General features: G+C 55.0%; 1 protein-coding gene and 1 long non-coding RNA gene across 2 annotated transcripts; both read right to left on the bottom strand.

Annotated features, from left to right (window-relative positions):
- Positions 1-933: 933 nt before the first annotated feature.
- On the bottom strand, positions 934-21,691 carry LOC132015363 (uncharacterized). The gene is made up of 6 exons (XR_009403637.1): positions 21,536-21,691; positions 8,780-8,962; positions 7,352-7,431; positions 5,220-5,283; positions 1,250-1,430; positions 934-1,140 (listed from the first exon to the last, which is right to left on the bottom strand). It is a non-coding gene; the product is annotated as an uncharacterized LOC132015363 (long non-coding RNA).
- Positions 21,692-22,400: 709 nt separating this feature from the next.
- On the bottom strand, positions 22,401-27,314 carry KAZALD1 (Kazal type serine peptidase inhibitor domain 1). Its single transcript, XM_059395915.1, has 5 exons — positions 25,950-27,314; positions 24,996-25,567; positions 23,647-23,807; positions 23,418-23,565; positions 22,401-23,230 (listed from the first exon to the last, which is right to left on the bottom strand). Exons 2-5 carry the CDS (start codon positions 25,513-25,515, stop codon positions 23,136-23,138), a joined length of 924 nt encoding a protein of 307 aa, XP_059251898.1. The 5' UTR covers positions 25,516-25,567; positions 25,950-27,314; the 3' UTR covers positions 22,401-23,135.
- Between the last annotated feature and the right edge of the window lie 374 nt (positions 27,315-27,688).

Genomic DNA, 27,688 nt, shown 5'->3' with positions numbered 1-27,688 from the left:
AACTGTGGAATAGCGAGCAGCCATCCAAAAATGAACCTGATCTGCTCGTACTGACAGGCAAACGCTACAAAGACACATGTAAGAGGAAAAAGCAAATTGCCAACCAGTACAAAAATATCATTCCATTTAAGGAAAAAGAAAAGGAGCAGGACGGAGAAGGAAGGAAGAGAGGAAGGGGGTTCGGAGGGAGGAAAAGGAAGGAAGGAGAAAAAGAAAGCTGTATGTTTCTCGATGTACATAGATATCATGTAAGTGTATCCCCCAAACTCTAGAAAGATAGACATCAAAGTGATGGCAGAGGAAAAATGGGAAGGGGACGTCCACTCTATGCTTCTGCATCCACAGTAAGACCTAAAGTCCTTCTTGCATAATTACACAAGCAAATAAATAAAAGCTTGATAAAGAACAACAGCTCCACAGTCATTCATCTGGTTTCCTCCCTCCACACCAGCTTCGGCAAATGACAGGAGCAATTATTATCCTCTTGTTGGGAAACGGAGGCTGAGAGAGGTTATACAATCTCCCCAAGGTCCACAGCAAACCCAAGCCAGAGTCAGGCCCCAAAGCTCCAGCTGGTCCATACCATCTCTCCTTGGAGGTGCCATTTCTCCCGTGTTCCGAGCCTCCTCAAGGGCGTGGACATCTGGGTTGGGGTTAAGAATTTCCCTCTTGCTCTTATGCATAGCACATGGCAGACCCTTTCCCTTCCTGTCCACCTCACCCCCTCCAGCTCTCCAAGGACCCATGGCTGGTGAGCCCAGCCATGGGTATAGCTCCCAGCCTTGGCATAGCTGCCAACTTCCCTGTCACCTGCTCCTGTTCTGGCTCCTTCTACCAGTGAGAGCTGAGTACCCGTTCCCCGCCAATATTCCCCATCCTGCCACAGAGCACCCCCTTAATTACAGTTAATGGCAAAGACCATAAGAGCTTTATTAACTTTATTATGGACCCAATTAGCAGCTAATGCCCCATGACTACTGTCCCCCCTCCCCAATAATCCCATTAAACATAATGAAGCAGCCTTCTCCCTCCCCTGCTGGGTGGGGGCCGAGGGGACGGGGAAATCCATCTTCCTGGGCCTGATTCTGACCCCTCAGGTCCATTGGACACCAATTCAGGCCTGGAGCTTCTGGACCAGGGCTGGGTGCGAGAAGACAGAGATTAATCAGCAAGAATTCTGAGGCCAGCCATTGAGCCTACACATACATGTGCACACATGCACACAAATGCACACACACATACACACCACCTGGCTAATGTCCAAACAATTCCTTTCTTGAAACAGGGATATGGAATCACACACAGTCTTCCAGCTCAACCCTGTCCAGCACACAGATGTTCTCCCTGTCTTGTCCAGGAGTTCTTCAGAGTGTGACGTCCAAGTTCAGGGCCTCTCTGCCTGGGCTTGTCACCTAGGGAGGGATCAGGAGCTGGGAGACAAGGGAGGCTGAGGGTGAGGAAGAGTCATTCTCTCCTAAAGCCCATACCTTCACCACGCCCCTGGATCTCCCCTGCTCTGGCTGATGCTTTTGATAATTATTCAGAATCTACAAGGTGCCAGACACCGTGAGAGACCCACTCTCACATATCACTCGAGCATCACCACAAGCCAAGGAAGTGCACACTATTCTTCCCATTTCACAGATAAAGAAACTGAGGCTCACAGAGACAGCCAGGATTTGAAACAGGCATTCTACCTGATTTGTCTTAAATGACCTCTCCTCTCCCTACCCCAGCAACCCACCTTTCCCCCCTCTGAAGGAGGCAGAGGTCATGAGGGCTGCTCCCTACATAGGGAACTACAGCACAGAGCAGATCCAAGGGACCGTGACGGGAATTACAAGACAGCCCTAGACAGTCTCATCCCACCCCTGCCTTGATGGGGTGAGAGGGCTAGAAGCCAGAGAACACCCCCTAACACTACTACCACAAGAGTTCCCACACGGGCTAGAGACCACGCCCAGACCCAGGATCTGGCCTAAACCAGAAGGAGGGAGAACCAGGGGTGTGGAAGGAAATCACAGCAGAATAAATCCTCTGTTACCCCCATGATCCAAACCTGAAGACTCGGGGATTCTGCTCCCGGAGGGTCTATGCGAGGGGTCTTCATCCAACCCCACCCCAAGGACAAGAACAGCCTCAGGATGGGGTGGGGGTGGCATGCTGTCCTGAGCCACAGCCACAGCCCCGGATGGAGCTGAAGGAGGGGCCGCCTGAGACTGACAGGGCAGAATCAATGGCTGCCCTGAGCAAGGGGGCAGGGGCTCAGGAAGGGAGACCCTTGAACCTCTGCTTGGAAACAAGCTCCCTGTTCCCGCTCCCCCTCCCTCGGCAGGCCCAGCCTGGAAGCAGCCACTTGAAATGGGTCCCAGGGAGCCTGGGAGAGAGGGGCTGGCCTGGCTGCCGCCCAGTCAGACCCACTCCCCCACCCCCCCTTGGGCCCAGCCCCAGCTGGGGTCGGGGGAGAGAAGGAGAGCTTTCTCTCCAGACCCATCCCAGTCGGGGTCCCTCCCTGCCACACACACCCAGCGAGGCACCTCTCCAATTGTTCCAGCCCTGGAGAGGTGTCGGGAGGAGGGGGAATGTGGGTAAGTCAGCACCCTCTCCTTTCCCAAAAGGCCATGGGGCCTGGGGAGGGGGCAATCCTCCTCCCTGGGGTTACTCCAGGGCAGGGCACTGGGGAGCCTCCCCGGGTGGGGCCCCTATTCTTCTCTTTGCCCTGGATGAGTGTTCTCTGACACCAAGCACCCCCCCTCCCCTGAACAAACAGCGCCACCCTCCCCACCCACCTCACACCCAGAGGGATCTAGTGTCCTGGTAAGCTCAGCCGGAGATATCCAGGATCAGCCCACTGAGAAGGGGCCCGGGGTACACTGGGGGGGGCTTGGGTAAAGTTAGCCTGTACTGAGGCGCTGGGTAGTGGCAAGTGTGGGCTTTACCATTTCCTGGTTATGCCAGCTTAAGCACGCCTCCAAACCTCTCTGAACCTCAATTTTTCATCTGTAAAATGGGACTGTAAATACAACCTACTTCATAGAGTTTTTTGTGAACATTAAAGTTGTGATGTATGGGGTGCCTGGGTGGCTCAGTGGGTTAAGGCCTCTGCCTTCGGCTCAGGTCATGATCCCGGGGTGCTGGGATCGAGTCCCATGTCGGGCTCTCTGCTCCGCAGGGAGCCTGCTTCCTGCCCCCTCTCTCTCTCTGCCTGCCTCTCTGCCTACTTGTGATTTCTCTCTGTCAAATAAATAAAAATTTTAAAAAAAAGTTGTGATGTATGTAAAACACTTAGCTTATACGTAGAGATACTTAGAACACAATAAATGACAGTTGTATTATCTGCTGGGTGAGATGGTCCCTAGATTGTCAGTAAGAATAACAATAATAACAGATAACACTGTTAGACCAAGTTAGGGACCATGGCCTCCTCCGCTAACCCAGTGGTTCTCACTAAGAAAAGTGGAGAGGACCCTGTCTCCTCACCTCGACCCTCCGAGGCCTCCACTACCTATAGCCTACCCTGGCCTGAGGATTTCAGAGGGCAGACTCAGTCCTGGCTCACTCCCAATAAGCCCTAAAGGTGCCCCCATCACGTCTGTATCCGTCCCCCCCCCCCACGCACCCACGAGCACACACATGGTGTTCCTCCTTCCCCCTTCCTTTCCCTGGAGCAAGGAAGAAAGAGTTATCAGAGTTTGAAGGATGTGAAAATTAGCTAGAGCTGAGAGGTATCAATTTCAAGGAAGCACCCCCCCCTGCCGCGCAACACCCCATCTCTGCCCAAGGGATGGTGTCTCCACAAGTCTCTGCAGGGAGCCCCCAGCCCGTCCCAGGTGTGGACTGACACTGTCGAGCTGGGAGAGTGAGCAGGAAAGGTGGTTTGCCAGCTAGAACATCTGCCCCAGCCCGGGGGCCCTGGCCTGGGCTGGGGCTGCCAACCTACCGGCCCAGCACTCAGAGTCATGGCCAGGGTGGGAAGAGGCCTGAGTTGGGGTCAGTTGGACCTTCTGGATCCCAGCTTCCTTGGCCAGAGCTGAAAGCACCGAGGGTTTGTACCAGCTAGTTGGGGGACAACTCTTTCCCTGGGAAACAAAAGGGATCTAGGACACTGCCCTTGTCTCCTAGTGCCTTCCCAACCTCACCTCCAGCCTGCCTAACGGTCCTGTTGGAGTCCCGGCCTCGGTTTCCCCACCTCTCAAAGAGGGCCACCAGCTGTTACTTGCTCAGGCTTTTGCTCAGACTGAGCAGCGGGTGAGGACTGTGGGAGGGAAGGCTGGGGCAGAGGGGCGGCCCCTCATCCTGTCTCTGTCATCGTTAACAGCCACAATTATTATTATTTGGAGAGACGGGCCAGAGGTGGTCAGGGACACGGTTGGGGTGAATGAAATGAAGAGGTCCTCGGTATGTGCCGTCTCGCCAGGTTAATACTCCTGCCTGTCGGCCTGACAGCTGCAAGATTGATTACCCGGGCCTTCCGCTCTTTATAACTCGATCAGTCGAATTAATCTCTGGCTGTCGGCCCATCTGATGCCTGAATCACAAATTTAATTTGGAGGTGCACGGCTCCTCCCCCATCCCGTCTCCTCCTCTTCTGCCAGCCCCCTCCTCCTCCGACCCTGCCTCCTCCTCCTTCCCTTGCCTCCCCTGGCCTCAGCTTCTCCCCACTTCTTCCTGTTCCTCCTGCTCCCGCTTCCCTCCGCCTCTAGGGCCCCTCAGGGAAAGTGGGCAGAGGGTGAGGGAGAGAGGGGTGGGTGGGCCTGAGTCAGCAGCCCCTCTGCCCGGGCCAGGGGAGGGGTCATGTTCACCCAGCCACCGGGCAAGGCGCCCACCCCACCATGCTCCACCCCAAATGGAAAAAGAGGCTTAGCTGACACTAAGTAAGACATATTAATGTACTAAAGACTTAATGAAGTTGGGGGGGGGTGTAGGGTGGAAAGTGCTTGCTTTATTAGTTTATGGCCGATTAATGGGGACGCCATTACTGTGATGGAGATGGATTGCTGCTGTCAGCAGCCAAGGCTGAGGGCCGGCCGGTGCTCTTCCACGGGTGGTGGGTGCCCTGAACAGAGTCGGGGAGAACTTCATTAGAAGGGCCTATAGGATCCCACCTGGGGAGGCCCAGAGGCCAGGCTGGAGGGGTGGGGGCAGGGCTCAGCTCTAGTCCTTGGGAGGGGAGTTCCAAGGGGTCAAGGGCTGGGAGCAATTATCAGTTGGGAACTCACCCAAAGGCAGCGGGGCAGGGAGGTGGCTCCAGACCTGCATACAACAGGGGCCCACCAATGTCACCTGGAGGAAAGAGAGGGAGGAACCTGCCCACTTGATCTGCCTGAGACTCTTCTCAGGAAAGAGAATGAAGACGAAGGGAAGGGAGCCCTATTGCTTCCATCCTTCCTCAGAAGGGGATGGTGCACAAAGACCCCGGGACCCACTACGCAGAAGGACTGGGCCACTCACCACCAGGCGGCAGTCTGTCCTACCCAGCACCAGGGCCCGAATCCCCAGCACCAGGGCCAGACACGTCACCCCACGCTCTACAAATGGGTAGAGAGAACGCCTCATTGCCTCAACTACCTGCCAGCTCCCGACTGCCCAGGCAGCCACAGTGGAGGTGGAGGTGGAGAAAAGGGTGGTGGGACTTAGGGGAGAGCAATGGGGGGATGGGAGAGCAGATGCTGCCCAACCTCCGGGCTTTCTCAGGCCTGCGGACAGGGTGTCCCAGTCACTGGGCAAGCTGTACCACACCCCCTCTCGGTGGCATCCTTCTACCCCCAGCCCCTCACCTCCGTGACCCCAGCTCCACCTTGCTTACTAAGATGGGGAGAAGGGCTGGATCTAACACAGCTCTACTCACAGGCGTCACTCTCTATTTGGAAGAACCCAGAGGCCCCCATCTCTCAGGAGTATACGACATATGGCCATTTTGATGCAGGAACATTAAACTTCCTGACTTTTTTTTTTCTTCTTTACCAAGTGATGTTTCAAACAGGCACTCTTCAACTCCTCCTGAAACCCCACTCCACTTGGTCCTAAGCCCTGCCCAACCTCCCACTCAGCCGTGAGAGGCATCAGGGATGAAAAGAGAATCCAGGACGGACTCAGCATCAATCTGTCGACCCCAGTACGTGGTAACGTGTGTATTTTGACACACGTTAGACCAAGCAGCTGTGGCAAAACGACTGAGCCGAAGTGTCCTGTTTGGTCTCCTTGCTCTTCTTGCTCCACGCGGGATTCTGGGATTCTACGTGCGCATGCGCCCAGCTCCCCTGGCGCCCCACGGCAGAAGGCCCCCCGGGGGCTCTGAGCTCCGCGGGCTCCGCAGGGCCTGCGCTTGCAGGTCTGCAGCTCAGGTGGACACGCCCTCCTGGGGGGCTGCCTTTGCCACTATGCCAGCTGGGCCGAGGGCCAATCACGGGCTCAGGGGTCACCACCCAGCCTCCCTCCCCAAGGTAGGAGCTACCTGCTCAGCCTAACTGGGAAATAAATACCCTGTTTCTGAGAGTAATTTAATTATTGGCTCCTGCGGACTAGTGGGTAATTAAATTCCGTAGCTCCCAAAGTAATTAATTGCTATGCAAATAGTAATGCCCTCTGCTTTGGAGAGAAGGATCTCGGCCTGGGTTTGCCCTGCAATTAGAAGCTAATAATTACCCTGTCAGTTCCCAGCCTCTGCCCGGTAATTACCTGCTGCTGCCCCACTGGTCACTGAGGGCCGTTACTGTCGCGGGCTTCAGTGGCCCCAACAGCCAGAGCAGGGCAACTCGGGGGACCTGGTCCATCTTGAGGTCTTCCCCAGGCTTCATTGTATCCAAACCTCAGGAGCCCCAGAGAGACGCCCTCGCTTCTGACCCCAGACAGCCACGGCCACAGCCCCCTCAGCCTCCCTTTGTTAAGAGAAGCAGAGCCTCAGCCCCTCAGTGTGTAAATTCCTGCTAGGTCCACTTGGGGAGACTCTTAGCTGCCGGGAACGTCCCCAAAGAGTACCTAATAGATAATCTTCATAAAAATAATTTTTGCTGTATAATTTTCTTAGATGTGCCCACCAGGCTAGGCCCAGCCTCAAGAATGGCAGCCACCACTCTGTAGCAAACACACACCTGCTCCTGGTATTCAAGAAACACTTATCTAGGGCCTGCTAGATTTGGAAGACCTCATTAAATTCCCTAATTAGTCAACCTTAAGCTAGGGAGAGCATCCCCTGTGAGCCTGCCCCAAGCAGGAATGCTTGAGAGGGACACGCTCTTCCTGATGCAGGACACTGCAAAAAGGGGCAGGCTCTCCCATTGCTCTCCCCTCGATGGACTCCTCTTGGCAATGCCCCATCGCCAGATTGTTCCTGAGCTTTTCTCTTTCCTACCTGATTGCCGGAGCTACAGATGTTGGCCTTGTCTAGCCGACCTCCAGAGCCGCATAAGCCAATTCCTTGAAATAAGTCTCCTGCAAACAATATATGTGTATTTGAATGCATCCACACTCTCCTCTCTCCAGCCCACCTCCTTAGAAGGAGTCAGAGCATCAAGAACCCGGGCTGCCAGCCCCCACAGTCCAGTCACATCAGTAATAAATCTCTGTCCTGGGTTCTTAACCTGACTGACTTTATAGAGATGAAGAGAGTGGAGTCAGAGACACAACAGGGGCTGACATAAGATGCCACCGCTAGGGCGTGTGGAAACAAAGTGTGAAGCCAGGTGCCTGACTGTGTGACCCCTTCCTGTTCAGCAGCAGGGTGTGGCTCCGGGTCTCAAGTCCAGAGTGGGGACACCTGTGCCCCAAGGGGAAGGTATCTGTGAATCCCCATATCCCATAACTCTCAGTGTCCCTGTAGTTCGGTGGCTTGTTCGTCTCTCATCTGGATTTCATCCCCTCTGTCAGCTCCCAGCCTCTGATGCCCAGGTCTCTGATGCCCTCCTGTGACCATGGGCCTGGGAGCAGCAGCACCATGTGCCTTCTCAGCACCGTTTAAGGAATACCCAGATCCCATCTCCTCTAGATCCTTCCCCTCTGGGTCTGAAGTCTTTCAGCTGAATCCCCAGGGGGAAAGTGTCTGGGTGAAATCTCAGAGTTGGGAAGACTCTGGGGAAGCTGGACGCAGGGCAGGGCGTGGCTGGTGGAGGAGGACTTGCGGAGACCTCATTGAAGGGCATTAGGCTAAGAAGCTGTCCCAGAAATCTGGGAGAAAAGTGGTATAAGGAGCAGAAGGGGCCATGAGGCTGACAGTCCCCATCCTGCCCCACACTTGGGCATGTCCCCCTCACCATCCAGTGCTCCGCTTCAGTGCACCTCCTCCGGGAAGCTCTCCCTCACCCCTAAAGGAGGGTGGGCCACAGGTGCCATTCTCTCCCTCCCTTCCTTCTGCTCCTTCCATCCTGGGCCAAATGAGCAGAAGAGCAGAGGACACGGGCGATGCGGGTGACCAGTTCTCCTCAGCCCACAGGACCATGTCTAGGACTAGAGGTGACAGGAAGCATGGCAGGCTTTGAGGCCAAAGTCCAGCCCTTGAATGCCTTGCCCTTGAGTCAGACTCAATCTGGGGTGAGTTTGTGCCCCTTAAGGCAAGACAATCGCCAATACTACTGACTGGGATGACACAGAAATGGCAGATAGACAGTGGGTGCCAGGAGAGCCAGTGGTGATGAACAAACAGGCTTCCCAAACTGCACATGAGGACATGGGCAGGAAATCCAGGGACATAGTCAAGACTCTCCATGCCAGAAGGGAAAAGTCACTTGACACCAGTGAGGGTCTCATCTGTTTGGGATAAGGCAACCTAGGAGATGTCCCTTACCTGTCTCCCTGGCTTCCCTTGGCCCAGTTCCCCTCTGTGGTAGAAAGAAAGTAATGGTACCCCCTGGCCTGGAGTCTGCAGCTTGCCTTCTATGCCCAACTTCTGTTTCTGATTTGCTGCAGGAACTGGGAGGAGTCGTGCTGCTCCCTGTGCCTTCAAGAGGAGGCAGTTTCTTGCCGCTTCCTAGAGATTTTAGGACAAAGATGTCTGTTAACTTCTAAGTTAGTACTCTTTGGAGAGCCGTCTAGAAGGTGGGGGCCATTCTCCCCCATTAAACTGGGAGTTCCCTCCAAGCAGGGGACCACATATCTCCCCTCTTAAGAGGGATTCCCAAAGGCAGTTGATAGTTCCCTTCTATCTTCCTCCTCAGTGCCTGGCACCAAGTCCTATAAACAATGATTCTCAAAAACAAAAATTATAAAGTAGCCTCATAGGACCAGGGGTCTCAGAGCAGGGCCAGGGCCTGCCAGGCACCCTCTGCACAGTCTGGCCTCCTGTCTTGGCTGGTGCAGTTACTGCCCCACTGACAGCTCTTTAGAATCCACTCAGAGTTTTGGCCCTGCTGTAATCTCTGGGTGATGAATATTTCCCCTAATGAACAACTGGGAATTGGGTTAGGCTGAAACGTCCGTGTGCTTAGACTCTCGCTGATTAAACCTCCATCTGTGCAGGTATTGCCTGTGAATAGGTCGTTACATATAATTTTTTGAAGGAGGGAAAAAATGGTGTTGGTATTTGGGTTTTGCAAAGGAGCAGAGGGAAAGTAGAAGAAAAGTGTCTATCTAGAATTTGGCAGGGTCTAGTTGCTTTAAAGGTGACCAGGCCAGCACTCCACTTTCCCCCACTCAGGCCAAGGGTTGCAGAGTTCAGATGCCTGCACTTTTACCCAGGAGCCCTGCCCAGGGTTCTCTGGACTCACACCTACCTGTCCCCTGCAAGGAGCACTGACCAGATACAGAGTTGCTTTGAAAAAGCCAGGGGAGGGAGATGGGGTAATAGTGGGAGAAGTCAGACCTGAGCGTTTAGTTCTCACCAGATGAGGCTCCAGATCTTTGTTTCTACTCCAAAATCATCCAGTCTCCTTCAAAGAAAATTGTAGGGAGTTTGGAGACCCATTCGGGTCAGGGGCTCTGGGCTATTCCTGAGCCAATTGTCAGTCAGGACCAAGGATAGCACCTGTGCCAAGAATCTCCAAACTTCCCAGCTCCTCCCCCCATCATCCCTCTCTGCTCCCCTCTGAACATGTTTATCCATTCTTTAACACTCCTTCCTCTTCCTCCTCCTCCCGTTCCTCTATCCCTCCCTCTCTCCTCCTCCTCCTCTACTCATTCCTCCTCCTTCTTAATCCCAGGGACAGAGCCTGGCTCTGGTTCTTCACCACCAAGTACTTCATCCCAGGAATCTCTCAAGAAGTTATTAAAAAAAAAAAAAAAAGGAAAATAAAAGTTATTTAAGCACCCCAAGAAGCCTAGCCTATATAGCCTCTGTTAAAAGCCTTATTCCCAGGATTGATATTCACCCACACCATACAAGAACACACCCACATGGGGTGCCTGGGTGGCTCAGTGGGTTAAAGCCTCTGCCTTCGTCTCAGGTCATGATCCCAGGGTCCTGGGATCGAGCCCTGCATCAGGCTCTCTGCTCAGCAGGGAGCCTGCTTCCCCCTCTCTCTCTGCCTGCCTCTCTGCCTACTTGTGGTCTCTGCCTGATAAATAAATAAAATCTTTAAAAAAAAAAAAAGAACACACACATGCTGAAACATGGTGTCTAGCAGGAAGGAAGGTCAGAGTGGTTGTGTTTCAAAGACTGGCTGGCCAACTCTCCCCATCTCCAGTGGGGTCAGGGATTGGCCCACCTGACTTAGGTCTTCCCAGCATAACTTCAACTCCAACTCCACAGCCCTTCCTCTCTCTTCTCTCCTCCCACCCTTTCCCTCCCCCTCCCTTCCCCTTTGCTCCTCTCCTCTGTGTCTCTATGAAAAGTGGCAGCAGCTGCTGGAGAAGGCATACCCTTCAATGAACATCAGCGTTTGTGGTGACTGAGTGTCCCAGCCTTCTTTCCTGGTTAATCTAACTTGGGAAGAGTTGAGGTGCGCTCTGGCTCTGCTGCCCATGAAAGGCAGAGAATAAATAACAAGCCAGAGGCATAAACAGATGTGCGGATAAACGCAGCTGGCGCTTTCCTGCCAAATTACCATGGACGGAACACTGGCAGGGGGCCAGGATGCCTCCCCCTTTGTTTGGAATTTGGCCACCAGGACCCATCCAAGCTCACCATCCATTTGGCAACATCTGAGTGAGGGGAGGAGATGCAAGGGAAGGGAGTGGAAAGGCTGCAGGTGCCCTTAGGTTTGGTGAAGAGCTCTGGAGCCTTAACACGATGACTCAGGCGGGTGGGGGGTCAGTGGGGTCGGGGAGGAATGGGGAGTTCTGACCCATCCCACGTGCAGTTGCCTTAGAATAGCATCCTCCAGGATGTGGCTTGAAGTGGCCTGAAGGTCGACTCTAACAATGCCATATATACATGTAATGGGCCCTATGTTGCCAGCCTCCCTCTCACCCAAGGACTGGGTGTTCCTGTGATCTTTGATCACGTACGGTACTGCTTAGTGTTGGCATGGCATGCGGCGGGTGGGCAGCAGCTGGATGACAGCCAACCAGAAACGGCCCCTCGTGAGAGGCTCTCCCTGAAGACTCCAGGCCTGGAACAAGGAATGGGGGAGAACTGGTTGGAACTTTTGTGGAACGAGGGGGAAAATGCAGGTGAGCAGGGGGGAGAGAAAAGCGTGAGCGGGGTGAAGGGGGGAATGTTGCCAAGGAGATCTCCCTCTCTGTGGACACCCCCAGATCTGAATTCAGAGACACACCAAGCCACTTGTCAGGATTCATTCAGATCACACAGAATCTTTTCTCTTCATCAATTATTAATTTGTCTTCCTCTTGCCAGGCCAGCTCACACAGATTCGGGGGGGGGGGGCATGGAAGAGTGTTTCCAGGGCCCAGTGACTAGCATCCATGAGCCCTTGCTTGGAAATATGGGTTTCAAGCTTGAAAGAAAAGCCCAAATAGGTATACTAGTCTTTGGACCCAGCAATGTCATTTTTAGAAATGTGAACCTCAGAAATACTCATTCTTATGCAAAATGACATATATTTAAAGAGGCTCGTTGTGGCATTGTTTGTAAGAGACAAGCTTGGGAACAACCTAAAGGCCCACTAATAAGGAATTGGTTAACTCTGTTATGGAGCGCCCTGTAAGGTGTGTCTATATGCATTCAGGTATGTCCTTATATGCTGGCCTGGAAAATATCTCTGATATTTAAGTGAAAGGAATAACTAATAAAGTACAGTACGGCATGAAAAGTCTATGTAATAATTGTTTTTAAACCTAATTTGGGCACGTGTCTGTCTGACTGAATGTATGTGGTGAATGTAGAAAAGACCTAGAAGAAGACACACCAAATAGTTAAGAGCAGTAACTTCTAGAGAAGAGGGTAGGATCAGAGGGAAAGAGGGAAGAGGGGCTTGTCCTTCTTACTCTACCCATTTCTGGATTGTTTGAAATTCTCATAATCCTATATTCATATACTACATTTAAAAAATAAAAACAAGGGGCTCCTGGGTGGCTCAGTGGGTTAAGCCTCTGCCTTCAGCTTGGTCATGATCCCAGGGTCCTGGGATCGAGCCCCGCATCAGGCTCTCTGCTCAGCGGGGAGCCTGCTTCTCTTCCTCTCTCTCTGCCTGCCTCTCTGCCTACTTGTGATCTCTGTCAAATAAATAAATAAAATCTTTTTTTAAAAAAATAAAAACAGGGGCGCCTGGGTGGCTCAGTAGGTTAAAGCCTCTGCCTTCGGCTCAGGTCATGATCCCAGGGTCCTGGGATCGAGCCCCGCATCAGGCTCTCTGCTCCGCAGGGAGCCTGCTTCCTCCTCTCTCTGCCTGCCTCTCTGCCTACTTGTGATCTCTCTCTCTGTCAAATAAACAAATAAAATCTTTAAAAAAAATAAAAATAAATAAAAAATAAAAAAAATAAAAACAAAACAAAATATATATGTATATATAAAAATAAAAACAACAAAAAGGATTCTTACAGACAGATAGGGAGCTACCTTGTGAAGGTGAGGGGGAAGCTCTGAGGGTGAGAGCTGGGTTTGGAGCTGGAAGATGAGGGCTATACCCCCAGAAGGGGAGCTAGGAGAAAGGAGGCAAGTCTGGAACGTGCCTGAGGAGAGTGGAACTCATTTCTGGCCTCCAAGGGTGAGACAGACTCTGCCCTCCACATGTGAGGCTGTCCAAACCATCCCTACAAACTCCAAGCCTCCCCCTCAGCAGGACTGATTTGAAACAAGAGCCCAGCTTTCTTCCAGGGCCCCTCATGTGTCTGTTCCAGGCCCCATGCTCTTAGAGAAAAACCCACTTCTACTTCAGTGCCACACTTGCCCAGAAGACCATCTCAGCAATCAGGGGCACCACACTGCGCCGGGTGACCCGGCGCCCCCCATCCACAGGTGGCCCCAGCCCAGGCGGCCTTGATTCCTTCCTGCTTCTCTCCTCTCCCCTCATGCTGCCAAAATGCCCAGCACTTCCCCAGGTGAAGAAAATAATAGCCAGAAATGAATTCCCTTCTGGAGGAGAGCTGTGTGTTTGGGGGGTGGGGACTGAAATCCAAGGGACAGGCAACGGTGACTCACAGGGGCTCCTCCCCTGGGGAGATGGAACTGACAGACCAGGGTGTGGGGCCCTTGGAGGTGATTTCCTGACAAGGCTGTCAGCGCATTTCACTCTTCACTCCCCACATGAGTCCCCTGCAGGGGGCTGAGCCTTCTTTCTCTCTCTTCACCTCTCCTGGCTCTCTTCCGTTTTCAATGCTCCCTCTCCCCATTTGGCAAGTCCTTTCCAGTGCTAACTTTCTGCCTTGGCTCTCTGCTCTCCAGTTCTGCTAGGCTTTCTTCTTTTTCTTTTAACAGAAGCATATAGAGTCAGCTTTCCTGTTGGGGTGCCCTAGCCCCTGGCTCCTTCCCAACCACAGCAAAATTTACAGATGATTGGGAGTCCAGGGATGCACAGTGTGGGGAGGGCCAAGGAGGGTTGGGGGGCAGAGCGGCAGGGAGAGCAGCAGGAGAGCTAGTGAGCACCTTTGGGGCTCCTTATATGCTGCTCAGGGGCCGGAGGGTTCTGAGCATGCGTAAGGGGAGATGCAAGCACATTTGAGCCTGTTAATGTTCCTCAGGTCTTAGATCACAGGACATCAGGATGGGCAATATCTATAGTGTGTCTCATCCGTCCACCCCCCCCTTTATAAATGAGCAGCCTGAGGTCCAGAGAGGTTAAATGCTTTCTTTATCTTCCATCATGCAGCTAGCTAAAACTGGTTCTGTTGGCAGAACCAGGATGAGAACCAGGAATCCTGCCTCGCAGACAATGCCATGTCCATAGTTCTAGCAGAGACTTTAGAGAAAAGGTCCTATTTCTTAGACACTGTAGATGACAGATTTGACTAACAACTTCTCAAAAAGATGGAAAAAGCTAGAATTCCCCCCCCCCCCCCCCCCCGCTGCCCCGGGGGGGGGGGGGGGGGGGGGGGGGGGGACTGGCAGGGTCCTGTCTCTCTATGCCCCCAGGAGGCCCAGCAGTGACAGCAACAAGCAACACCTCTCCTTCCCATCTTCGCTGTTGGCTGTTTCCCAGCTCCTCCCTGGGGTCACTTGGGACACACAGCAGTCTGTCTGGGAATAGTTCACATCCAAATTCATCTCCTTGGCTGCAGACAACTCTTGCCTGACCTAGAGTCTCCCCTGCTTCATCAGAGGACCTAGCCCCAAACAAATGTGTCTTCTGTTTTTCTAAGCCCTGATTCCAGCCACCCCGCCCTAAGGCTTTTGTTTTTGTTTTTAATTTTTAGAAGTGTCATCCATCTCCCACCCCAGATCTGGAGAGCTTTTAATTCAGGGTCCCTTGGCATTGGAGCCACTTGCCTCTCTTGGAATAACACAAGACCCCTCCCCTTTCACTGCTTGGAACAAAAATTAATCCTTAACATAAGCTCTAGTCATTTGCCATAAATGTGAGATATTGGCATGGCCATCCCCAGGGCCACGTGGAGCAAAGCGAGTTCGTCCTCAGTCCTCAGGTCTCCTCTTGGCACTAAACTGGCCGACAGAGGAATCTCCATCCCCACACAACTGTGCCCCAGCTCCCCCCCCCCCCAAGGCTACCGGAGGCGCCTGAACTCGCCCATGTGAGGGGGAGCGGGGAGTTGGCGAGCGCACTAGGCTTTCTCTAGTTCTTCTAATTGTCCCTCCCAACCGTCCGCCATTCCCCGTGAAGAGAGAGTGGAAAGAAGGGTGTGGAAAAGAGGTTGGCAGGGCAATAAAAATGTCAGGGCCTTTCCTCTCGGTGGCTCCCTGCCCTCTCAATCCTCTCCCGCTTTCTCCCTCCGTCCCTCTCCATCTCCTCCCTTCCCTCCCGTTTTTCCTCCCGCAGACCCCGCTGCAGCCGAGGCCGAGAAGGCAGCATTTGGGGTATGAGGCGGGAGAGGTTAATTATGGCTCCCCCGCCCCCATACCCCCCCCCCAAGATGTATCTGACTGTCAGAAGGGGTGACAGATGAAGACAAAGTACAGGTAGGCTCTGCGAACCCGGCCCTCCAAGTACCAGCCAGGGGTGGGAGTGGAGGGGGGCGCGCTGCCGAAGTTTTAACCCCTCTGACGCCGATCGCACAGCCAGCCGGGCCGCGCGGTGCGAGCTGGGGAAGCCAGGGTTGGAACCTGGGTTCCCGGCCCCTGCGCGGACTGCGCAGCCCGAGGAGACTTGTTGGCCTTCTCTGGCCCTGCAACGGGCATCTGGGGGAGGCGGGATGGGGGTGGTAGAGAGGCGGAAGGGAGGCAGGGAGTAGCTCTCTCCCAGACGCTGCAGCCTCAAGGTCACCAGCGGTCAACCCAAGATCGTATAGGTGCAGAGAAAGGGACTCTTGGAGTGGCCTAGGGGACAGGTAGATTGGGGGCCCAGAAGCTCCAATGAGAGAGAGAGTCCCAGGACTCCTCCACCTTCTCCATGACAATGTGTGTGTCCGGTGTCGTCCCCCCCCCCCCCCCCCCCCCCCCCCCCGCCAGAATCTGCTCCCCTGTGTCCTGGTCAGGATGTGCTTGGTGTCTGAGAATGAGAGTTGTGTGTTTGAACCTGTGTGTACTTGTGATGACAACATAACTCCAGAGGCTGGGAAGGACTTGAATCCAGTGTGTGTGTGTGTGTGTGTGTGTGTGTGTGTGTGTACCTGCACATACAACGCTTAAGGGGCATGTGCAAGTATCTGCAAAGAGTGCCTGTACCGCGAGCACAGTGTGTTGTGAGTGTTTGTGTCTGGATAGAGAGCTTTGCCCTACAGGCACAGTTTCGGGGAAGGAGTGTCTTCAGGACAGTGTAGATCCCCACTTGCGAGGGCTGAAGCATCTATACTGGGGAGGGATGGACAAGGCTTGTCTTTCTCTGGGTACACAACGTGTGCCTGTGTGAGGGGATATATGTAGACGCTGCTGTAGCACGACTGTGTGTCTGTGTGTGCATGCACACGCGTGTGTGCGCACACGGGCTGGCCCGAAGCTGCCAGCCTCTTCCTCTCACTGGCATCCCTCCCTTTCCTGACTCTCTCCTCTCCATAAGAAAACGAGGTGAAATAATTACTTTTCCATTTAAATGCCCCATGTTCAAGCCAGAATGAAAACAAAGTGATTTAATAAAATTGTCTTTAAAGGGGAAAAGAGGAAAATAAACGTCTGCTCTGCTCCTCTCCCTGGTGTTCAGGGAGGCCCCAAGCCCTTCAAAGTTAATTAAAACAGGAACTAAAATCACAGAATAGCTTAGCAACCTTTTCCCATCTCTGCCTTAAAGGCAAGGCAGCCCCCAGAAGCCCTGCCTTTGGCCCAGAACTTGAGGCCCACCCTGTTCTCAGGCTCAGCTTCACCCTGAGACTAGCCTTCACCCCTGGCAGGCACCCCTGCCTTCCTGTAGCCATACCTAGGGGAGGAAGCTCTGCTCCTTTCCTCCTCCCAAAGAGTCCTGAAAGTCCTTGTCTGAACATTTGAAATCTCGGATGGACACTGGTCCCCATCAGAAACTTCCGGCCCTTGCCTCCTCCCAGTGCACAGCCTTTCCAAAGCCCCTCCTGCTCCTCTGCCCCACGGGTCCCCTGAGTCCCCAGCTGCTCTGAGTTTTATCTGTCTTCACTGACCCCCTGGCCCGGTCCTCAGCTCCAGCTCGGTACAGTTCCGGCTGCTTCCGCCTGGTCTGTATCTGTTCCCCATCAGAGGCCCCACTGGAGTTCCAGCCCTTCAGCAGCCCAGATAAAAGAGATGGATGGAGGTGAATTTGGGGGATGCCCCTCCCTGCAAGTGCAGAGCTAGAGCCCTGGGCTGTGACAGGGGCTCCCTGGGGAGGGCTGAGAGTGAGGGTGAAGACTGCCAAGTTCTCTGGAAGCTCGGTTCCTAGCCGTCCCCACCCTGCCTTAGCCTTTTCCCTCCTCCAAAAGCCCAATTCCTAAAGCCTCCTCCAGGCAGGCACCAAGACTGCGATCACCCCATCCTCCAGCGCACACTTCAGCAGGAAACTGTACTCGGCACCCCCAGCTCCATGCAGCTCGCCTGCCACGAAAGAGCAGTAGTAAAATGACCATTTGCAGAACACCTTTTGTGTTCCAGACACATTACTTAGAAGATCTCTATTGTCATCATAACCCCTAAGAGCAAGTTTTACATTCTTTTTCAGAGAAGGACACAGAAGAAGGGAAGCCAAGAAAATCACCCAGGGTATGCACTTAGATGTTCAAACCTGTATTGCAAAACCTCGTGTGCCCTTGTCAGGCTGTCCTTGACCTCAAGCCCTGGTTCTGTCCCCAAAGACCCATCACTGCCCTTGAGAGAACATTACCCCTGAGACACCCCCCCCCACTACCCCCAGAACTGAAATCTTTCTGACACCGGTTCACACTGTGGGGGAGGGGCAGGGGGAGCTGGGGAGCCAGAGTTAGAACCTGGGTTTCTCCAGGACCAGCTGAGTCCAGGAGGCCAAGAGGGCCTTCTTCAGCTTCAGTGATCTGGGATGGGAGTGGGGGTGGGAGGTAGGAAATATTTGTCCTTAGGTCCTCAACCTAGGAAACATCCTGGAAGACCACATCACTTCTCACCAAGACTCTTTTCTCCCAGGGACCTCCAGAGCTGCTTCAGCACCCTCAAGTCTGTGCTGCCTCCCAAGGTGCTACCTACCAAGGGGACCAGGTGAGAGTTGATTGTGGGGCAGCATTTGTCACCCAAACTGGCTTTCCTGACTGTTCATCTCATCCAGAGAGCCTTCAGCCACTCCCACGGCAGAGAAAACGTAAAAGAGAAGAAAAAAAAAGAGAGAGAGAGAGAAGGAAAGGAAAGGAAAGGAAATCCAGATCAGGAGCCAGACCATGTCTTCCGCCCCTCCTCCTCTCCTCTGACCAGTGGGGACACAGCACAGGGATCTAAGCCCTCAACCCTGGGAAGGAAAGAGAGACTGAAGGAAGGGGAAAGAGGCAAAGAAGGGACAGAAACCTTGGTTTTAGGGTGAAGTAGTCAGGCAAAGGTGTGGCCACAGACCAGGGCTGAGGATGGTACCTGAAGACTTCTGGCCTTGACCGTGTCTGGAAAACATCTAGCAAAGGAGGGAAGGAAGGAAGAAATCATTCCGAAGCACCTTTTCTCACTCAGCTCCAGGAATGTGTGGGTGTATATGCGGAGGGGGAGTCTGTGACCTTTTCCAGGTCCAGGCCTCACCCATGTTTGAACCCCTGCGCTGAACCCAAACTGAAAGCTGGTAATGGCAGTGGGGTGGGCAGTGGCCCAGGTGGCTGGGATGAGGCTTCATGGTACAGTGGCGTCGGGAGCCCAGCCCTACCTAGCCTACCGGTGAGTCACCTAAGCCAAGACAAGCCCTGGAGCCTATACTCTTCTCCTCTGCCACCAGCATATCTGAGACCCAGCTTAGGCAGAGAGAGGATGAAAGAACAGAGGGGCCCCAGCATGGAGAAGGGAGGGTGGGGAGAAAGGCAGGGATGATTCCATCTGAGCTGGCCTCCAGGTTCCATCCTAAGACTGCTGCTTGTGCCTCTGTCTCTGTACCCCCTCAACTCCATCCCTGATGCTGACCTCATTCTTGACCCCTGGGCCCCATCTCTCTCTATCTACCAGCCCATCCCGCCCAGAATCCTCAAACCATTTCCATTACCCACAACTAACTCCTGGAGTCATTCTAGACCAGATCCCTCCTAGACTCTACACCACTGCCCCCAGAGAACTCATCCCTACCCCAGCTTCCCAGACCCCATTCCCACCCAGCTTCCCAGACCCCATTCCCACCCATCCCAACCATCATCCTTCCCACCCAAGATGCTTTGCTTTGAGATGTGAGAGTAACATCATTAACATCTCATCACCCTGTGGATTTCCATGGCTGTTCACCATTTAGAAAGAATCTAGGCATTTAGAGGGCTTGCGGAAGTGACCAAAGTACATCCCAGAAGGTAATTAGCCTATGTCTCTAGTCTCTTTCTCTCTGCCTCAAGATGCCTGCACACTTAGAGTCCTAAGTGATGGCACCAGAATTTTTGAGCACAAAAGAGCTCAAGGAATCTCCAAGTCCATCAGAGGAGTGTTTAAGCCTGTCTTCCCCTCATGTGTGTAGACAGAGTGACACATACATGTGCACACAATCCCATGCACATACACATATATAATTACTCTAAGAATATGTACATTCACATGCACATGTTACAATAGAATGTGAGCTCTGCAAGGTCAGGGGTGATGTGGATGATGTATCTCCAGTTCCTACAACAACATTGGCCCATGACAAATATTTGTTGAAAGAAGGGCACTTAATGGAACTCATACTTGCAAGTAAATGTATATATAGAGTTATACAAATGTAACAATACATCCCTCTGTAAAATGCTTATGCACACGCATATGTATCTACATGGTTATCCACATACACACATATGCTTTTAGATAATCCACGTGTGTAACATATATTACTATATATGTGTATATACACTTCATATACAATGCTATAAGCACACGCATAACTATGAATATATCAATGATATTAAATATACGTCACACACAGATACCACATATATATACTAAACACATATGCGCATGTTCACAAAAGTAAGTGAATACAAATGGGAGAAGCATCCTTTTTCCAATTTAACTCTCAAGACCCCCTGACCCAGACCTCGCTGCCACAACCAGAAATGTCCACCAGATGGCACTCTTCTGCCACTTCACGTACTCCCAAGCGTGGCCAGGGGTGTCGCCAGAGCTGTCGCCCCTTCTGGCCCACCACGCTCAAAATTTGCGAAGCCGATGTACCCCAAGAGCTTCCCTCTCATTCCGCCACCCAGCAGGGTGGTGGGCGAATTCTTGGTCCCCAAAGTCTGCAGTCTCGGCCATCTCCAAAATCGGGCTCGTCCTCTCGGGCCTCCAGGATTCTGTTGGACCGGCAGACTCGCCCTCGGTGGCCCCAGTTCTGCTCAGCCCTCAAATCCACCCTGGTTCACCAGTGAGCCAAAAGTTGGGCTTCACCCGTCAGAACCGCGCGGCTGAAGGACCCCTACTAGGAGGCTTCTTAGTAATAAACAGGCCGATGCCCCCACGACGGCAGAGGAGGGAGTCGGGGTCATTCACGGCTCCTACGCACCGGTACACACCGCCCTCTAACCGGCGTATTCCCGACCTCCTGCCCTGGACGGCCAGCGGGGGTCAGCCGAAAGCAGAGAGAATGGCCAGACCCTAGGACCTAGTACCCTCGGCTGGGGAGGGTCTGGTCCCTCCTGCACCAGTACAGTGTAGACTACCGATCTCTGGCTCGGAGTCGGAAGGAAGAGCATTTGCTCATCTTAAGCAAAGCACTTAGAATCCCGAAGTTGGGGGAAGTTGGGTGAGACAGAGGTCTTCCCGCCTCCCTGCCTAGGCCACTCCGAGTTAGCCCTCCTGGAGCCTCACATTTCTGGTGTGAGCAACCTCGAACGAAAAACGCAGGGAAGGCTTGAAAACCCGTGGGGAGGCGAGGCCGGGAGTTCTGGCAGCGGCTCGGCTTCCCCCTCCTCTTCCCCTCTCTTCCCCGGGGAGCAGCGGGAAATTATTTATTAAAACGCCGCCCGCGCTCTCATTTATTTGCGGTGAATAATCTCGGCATCGCAGCGCGTTTATTAAACCTTTCCCGTCCCCGCATTACTTTAATAATAAATCGCGTGTCACTTTCCAGCGACGTTATTAAAGCCCGTCTGCGGAGCAGAGGCGGGGAGGGGGCGGGCGTGTGGAGCAGCAGGGATTCCTGCTATTCCAGGCTGTGGGGCCTGAACCAGCAGGGCTGGGAGGGGGAAACTGAGGCCGTAAGAAGCCTGCACTCGAATACTCTGTGAAGTCTGCAAAAGCGATCAAGGAGTACAGACTGCCGGGGTGCCTGTGATCCCCTTGGGTCGGGTGGAGCCTCCGCTCTGCAGGTAGGCACGGTAGTAGCAATAGACCCGCCAGGGGGCGCCTTCAAGCACGGCTGGGCGGGAGACTGCCAAGAACTCGACAGGGTCGGACCACCCACACCACGTCCCCCCTTTCAGTGCTGAGTAGAACGTCTTCTGGTCCGGACGCCTAGCAACATGACCCCCTCTCCCCGGCACACCGCTCACATTCCCACTCCTGCTTCCGCGGTCGTCCTGGAATTCACCCCAAGTCTCAAACCTGCTCGAGCTGTGGCGTGCAGTTCCTGGGGCCGCCAAGGCTCTAGACAGACTAGTCACCGCCAGCTGCCCCCTCGCTTAGCCTGCGGAGGAGCCCTGCGGTCCCGCGGGAGGGACCGCCAAGCTCTCGGGTGGGGATTCTGGGCCACGCCCTTCCCAAGAGCCCCTGCTGCCTGCCTTGGGCCCCAGAGGACAAGCTCAGACACTGAGCCAACTGGGACCTCTCCGGTGGTGGCGCCAGACTCGGGGCGGGGCCCCGCGCGCGTAGGAGACTGTCGCCATCCACACACAGGGTCTTGGCCTCCCGAACTCAAGTTTTCATTTTCTGCTTCACTCGGCCAATAAACACTGGGCCTCCTCACCTAGGCCAGGTACAGCGAGTGTGGAGATGTGGGGAGTGACCCCCCAGCCAGATAGGACAGGTCACAGTTGATAGATAAGGAAACTGGCTTACCTGACTTTGTCTGGTTTCAGCAAAAAAAATGGGTGGATTCCTAAGGGAAACCTAGGGTGCAGCCCACGCTGCTCGCCAAGGCGCTCCCCTCCATCCAGTTTGTGCTTTTACCCTGGGGCCCTACCCACATGGACCTGGTTCTCCACCTGCTGGGGCAGGCCAGCCCCAAAGGAGCGCAGATGGGGAGAACACCCTCCCTCCAAGCAAGTGTCTTCAGTCTTGCTCCCTAGAGGGCAGGGCAGCCCCGCCCCCCACCTGCCGCCCCAAGCTCCCTCTCTACGTCCTGCAGGCACATGCCTAGGGAGCAGCTTCTAGAAGCCAGTGTCCTACTACCATGGGAAGCCCCCTAGAGAAATGTGGTCTTCATGTGCACACCTGCATGAAACACCTGTGCATCTGTGTCTCAGTTTGTTCATAAATCTTTATTGCATGCCTACTGTGCCTAGTCCTGTGCTAGGCAGTGTCCAATACAGAGTGGTATAAGATATGGTCCTGGCCTCGAATTTTCCAGAAGGACAGAAGTCAGACATGACCAAATGCCCATCTTAATGCACTGGCCTAAACCGTGCTCCATTATGCTTTTCCAGACCACAGATGGCCAACAGCAAAGAAGACTGCTGTTAGTAAGTGCAATTAGAACTTAGGTGAGGGGGGAAATTTCTAGGTGAGTTTTGAGGAAGGGAAAACTGAGGCTAGGCAAAGGTTAGGGACTAGAAAAATAACAGTAGGAGTTGTGGCAAAGGGTAGTTCAGAAGACTGGCTGAAGAGGGCTGGAGGGAAGACTGTCAGGAAGAAGCAGAGGATCCCGGCTGCCTCTTTGTGTTTCCTCTGCAACCCCCTTCCCTGATACTCCCACCCAGCCTAGCGACCAGGAGGCAGTTGCTGTCTTCTGCCTGGTTGGTCTATGCTGGAGGCTGTCCTGGCCAGGGCACCTCCTCCATAGGCCTCTTTGCTTCCCACTTCCCCTAGCGTCTGCCTCTCTCCCTACGCTCTGCCAACTTTTGTCTCCCTACTTAACCACCACCATGTTCCCCCTACAAAGGGCACTAACGCAATGAAAGGGCCCTGCTCCCCCTTCCAGGTCTTTTCAAGAGCAGGGATGAATACTCTCCCCACTCACGCACCCCCACAGGCTGGGGCTGCAGACCTAGTAGTAATCCTCGCCCTCTTCACTCTCAGCCTCCTCCCCAGGAATCAGATGCAGGGATGGCAGATGGGGGATACCTGTGGAGTTCAGTTGGTCTGCAAACACATGTGGGCAAAGGAGAGAGAAGAGGAAAGAGGGGCTGTCAGTGAAGCCATACTTGCCTTTGAACCCACATGCACATAGGCACATAGACACACATTCAAGGGCTTTAATCCAGGGCCTTCAACCCCCCCCCCCCCCCCCCCCCCCCCCCAGTCCCCAGAGCCCAGGGCTCACCCTTACCTGGTGTAAGCACTGTCAGGCTAGCTGGGGCCTCGACCTGGCCCAGGGCGTTGCGGGCCAGGCAGCGGTAGATACCTTCATCGCTGGGACGCACAGCCTGGATCTGCAGCCAGCCTGTGACCTCAAACCTCTGGGGTCCACCCCTGAACTGGAGCCAGAGGTGGGGTCAGCAGGGTCCTTCTAAGAGGACCCTGGGCTGCCCAGAGGAGGCCTCGACTCCCTCTCCTACCTGCACTGAGATGTGGGGGTCATCCCCTGGTAGCTGAACATCCAAGCCGTCCTTCCTCCACTCGATGGATGCCATGGGGTAGGCAAACACCTCGCAGCCAAAGATCACATCCTGCCCCGTCACATTCCAAACGTCATATGGGTGCAACACGATCTGGGGCTCTGGGGATGGAGATGGGAGGCCTGAGAATGGGCACATCCGGCCCCAGAAGCAGGCTGTGTATGAACCATCATGGAAGTGTTTGTGGGGGGAAGAGAGTCAACGCGGAGGTAAATACACACTCATACACATGACTTGATCGGTACACATGGGTACATGTAAATGTAGGTACAGGTACACCCAAGGTATAAACTCCGAAATGGTGAGGTACAAGCAGACAGGATGCCGCAGCTCAGCAGCCTTACTCCATCCCTGATCTCTCCCCTGTCCTCATTCTACCCTAGAGGCCCCTATCCTGCCCTACGTGTAACCAACACCTCCCTCTACCCTCCCCCCTTCCTAACCAGATCCAGTTGCCAAAGACCCCAGGAACAGCCCTTCCCTCCCCCCCCCCCCACACACACCCTGGGACCAGGGAAGGAGGCAGAGGTGGGGGGATTCCCACATGGGAAATGAAGAGAACCTGAAACCAGATCTGGGCAGCCGGCAGAAAGCCTGCAGTTATGGGGTAAAGTCTTGGGACCCCGCCGGTGTTTGTTTTCCTGGCAGCCCCAGCCAGGCCAGATCCCTCAAAGGGGCTCAGGAAGTGAAAGTGACTAACGCTGCCAAAGGAAACCTGAGGCCTGAATGGCCCTCAGCCCCCCCCCCCCCCCGGGGGTAGGAGGGAGGAGCTGGAAGAGCCCCCTCCCTCACGAATCCTAAGGCATAGAAGAAACCGAAGGGAGGTGGGGAGACTGGGCGAACAGCTTGCTCTACGAAATCGGAATCTGCCCAAAAGAAACCCGATTGCATCTCTCTGGAACCCAAGTCTCGCTGCCTGGGCCCCAGCAGTCTGGGCAGACTGGGAGTCTTTGCTCTCTCGGTTTTGAGACCAGTCATTGGCCCTATGCCTGCTCCCTCTGAGGAGGGACCTGGCCGGCCGGGTCTGGGGCTTCCACGCGCCTCAGGGGGGCTTCCACGCGCCTCAGGGGGCTTCCACGCGCCGTGCGGACAGAGCTCGGCCCCCGAAGGTGCTAGTCTCTGCGGACCAGCGGCAAGAGCGGGCTTATACTGGACTCGAGGACTCCCCGGCCTCAACTTTTTCGCTCCGCTGGCCAGAGACCAATTCAGTAGCAGGTCGGGGAGCAATGCCTCCTGAGTGCCTGGAGTGCCCCCAAGTGCAGGGGGTAGGGCCCGCGGGCCGTGCGTACCGGATTCGCAGGGCCCCGGGTGCGCCAGCGTGAGGTTGGCGTCAGGCCGAGCGCGGGCCGCCTCCTGCAGGCGGCAGATCTGCGCGTAGGTGCGGCCGTCCGACCCGCAAAGCGGGCGCTGCGAGCGGCAGGCACACAGAGGCTCCGGCACCTCTCCGCGGCTCAGGTCGCCGCCCGCGTCCAACCGGCACTCAAGCTGCTCGCCGCAGCGCCCATAGAAGTGGGCGCTGGGGTCCAGGTCGCAGAGCTGGCCCTCGAGGTTGGCGCATTCCCAGCAGCAGCCGCACACGTCGCGCACCCGTCCGGCCAGGCAGCCCCGCGGCTCGGCGCACTCTTCTGGCCGACAGGGAGCGCAGCCCTCGCCCTCCGCCAGCAGCCGCAACCAGCCGCGCCGCAGGTAATCGGGGCCTGGGGACGGCCGTGCGCCTGTCGGGGGCGGCGTCCGCAGCAGCAGCAGCAGCAGCAGCAGGAGCAGGAGCAGCGAGGGCGGCGCCCGGGCAGCTATGGGCTGCTGCGGCATGGTTAGCTGGAAGCCCTGCGAGCACTCCGGGCATCAGCGCGTTCGTGGCACCCTGCCAGGGAGGGAAGCCAGGTCAGGAGGTCAGAAGCGACCTCACTGTTCCTTGTACCAAAGTTTGACCCAAGCACACTGCCCCCTCCCCTGCTGCCTTGGCGTCCAGCAGACCCTCCACAAGATGCCTGGTGACTCTCTAGGAGCCATCCAGTGATTGACTAGACTGTGTTTCTGGGGAGGTAAGAAGAACGGGTAATAAAGCTCAACCACCAGCGCGTGCGCACGCACACACACACACCCCAGCGGCAGCACCACAGACCATCCAGCTCTGAAGCTTCCTGCCCTAGAGGAGGATGAGAATTGATGGCCCCAGAACTAAGGAGTTGTTAATAAGGGTGAGAATGGGGAAGAAGTAACGCTCCCGGGCCCAGAGCACTCACCTAGTGTCCAGGACTAAGCCCTTCAGAACAGCCGTTTCTCCGGTGGGAAAAAGCAGGCGGTGGAAAGAAAGCAGAGGCCAACAATCCGCTGGGCCTGCCAGCCACCTCTGCTCCAGCTTGAGGATCTGAGAGAGCCCACGGACTTGGACTCAGAGAGCACCTCCTCCGCTCCTCTCCCCGCCTCTCAACGTCGCACTCAACCCCCTCCCTCCAGTTCTGAAGCTGCCAATTTCATGCAGCCGCACGGGACCCTCCTGGGCCACTTCCCCTAGCTGGGCCAAAGTCACAGTGAGAAGTGAGGAGTCCGTAACCGGACACCGAAGCTGGGAGAAGACAAGGGGCAGGGTGGGGTGGGGGTTGGGAGTAGGGGATATGGGGGTGGCTGGGAAGCTGGAAGGGTTCAGTGAAGGTCGAGGGCTTGTCCCATCGGACTTTACAGTCCCTGGGGTCTGCCAGAGCAGCTGCATAATAGGGAGGCAGCAGGAGCTCAGCTGCCAAGTCGCGCGTTCCTGGAGGGCAGGGCCAACCAAAGTAGTCGCCCCGAAGCCCAGGGCTGGTTTCCTGGGGGCTATTGCAGTCTTGCCCATCCAGCTTCCCTACCAAGGCGCTGACCAGAGACTTGGCGCTTCCATCCGCCACGCCACAACTGGTCTCCTCCTCCCTCCCCACATCCGGCAGGTGCTTCAGCGAGACTGATTATAGAGGTCCCAGCTGACCAGCAGCGGCAGGGAGAGGTGGGCGGGGCGCCTCCCGCGCGGACCTCGCTCCGGGTCGGGATTACAGGTTACATTTGCAAGGCCGCCAAGGCTGGAGGCGTTGGGTCTCACGGCCGCCACCAGCGCCACCGTGGCAATCTGGGCTGGGGGTGGGGAGGAGAGCGTTCCTGGAGGCCCGCCCGGCTTACCGGGGGTCTGCCAGGCCCCGCCCTTAGCCTGCCCCAAGCGGCTTACAGAAGCCGTGCTGCAGTACAGTTTGCAGGGAGCTGAAACTGAACTTTGCAGTCGGGGAGGTGACGGTATTTAGACGGTATTTACTCGTCCCAGAAGAACCTGGACCCCGGCCTAGCGGCCTGGACCTGAGCCTCCTGACCAGCCCCGAAGTTCAAGGCGGGCGACGGCCTCCACACCACCCAGGGGGATCGGCTCCGCATGCGTATTGAAGGCCTGGAGATTCAAAACTCCCGGATGCAGCCCAGGACTCTCCCTCTGGACCTGAACTCGGCCAAACCCTTTCACTTAGGGGTTCCCTAGCCGCATGCACGTCACTCCTGGCCAGGGTGGGGGTGGGGGCTCTGACGAGGTAGGCGAAAGCAGAGAAACTGTACTCCCCATCTCCAAAACTCCAGCAGGACAGGGAGCACACTTTCACGCGATGCCTCGAAACTGTCGCGAGAATCAGAACAGGAAGTCTAGGAATTCAAAGCAGGAAAGGCCCGCGGGTTTCAAACAGGAAAAAAGAGTGGGCGGAGCCAGCGGTGGCTGATCGTTGTGGGTAATCCCTTGTCTTAGGCCCTGGGTCCAACTGCAACTGTTGACCTAGAGCAGAGGTGGACTGTAAGAGAACTGCAGGAAGCCCCGAACAATAAAACGAGGGAGGGGGTAGGAAGGGACATGAAATTGCGGAGCTGACTAATGGAGCCGCTCAAGCTGGTCTGTGGCTCTGAATTACAAAATGCCTTGAGGGTGGAGATCACTTCCAGTGTACCCAGCGGAAGCCGTTCGGGATCCCAAAATGAATCG

The sequence above is a fragment of the Mustela nigripes genome, chromosome 4, assembly GCF_022355385.1.
Source record: "Mustela nigripes isolate SB6536 chromosome 4, MUSNIG.SB6536, whole genome shotgun sequence".
Classification (NCBI taxonomy): Eukaryota; Metazoa; Chordata; class Mammalia; order Carnivora; family Mustelidae; genus Mustela; species Mustela nigripes.
The sequence above is the reverse complement of the archived record's forward strand: the minus strand, read 5'-3'. Positions and strand labels throughout refer to the sequence as shown.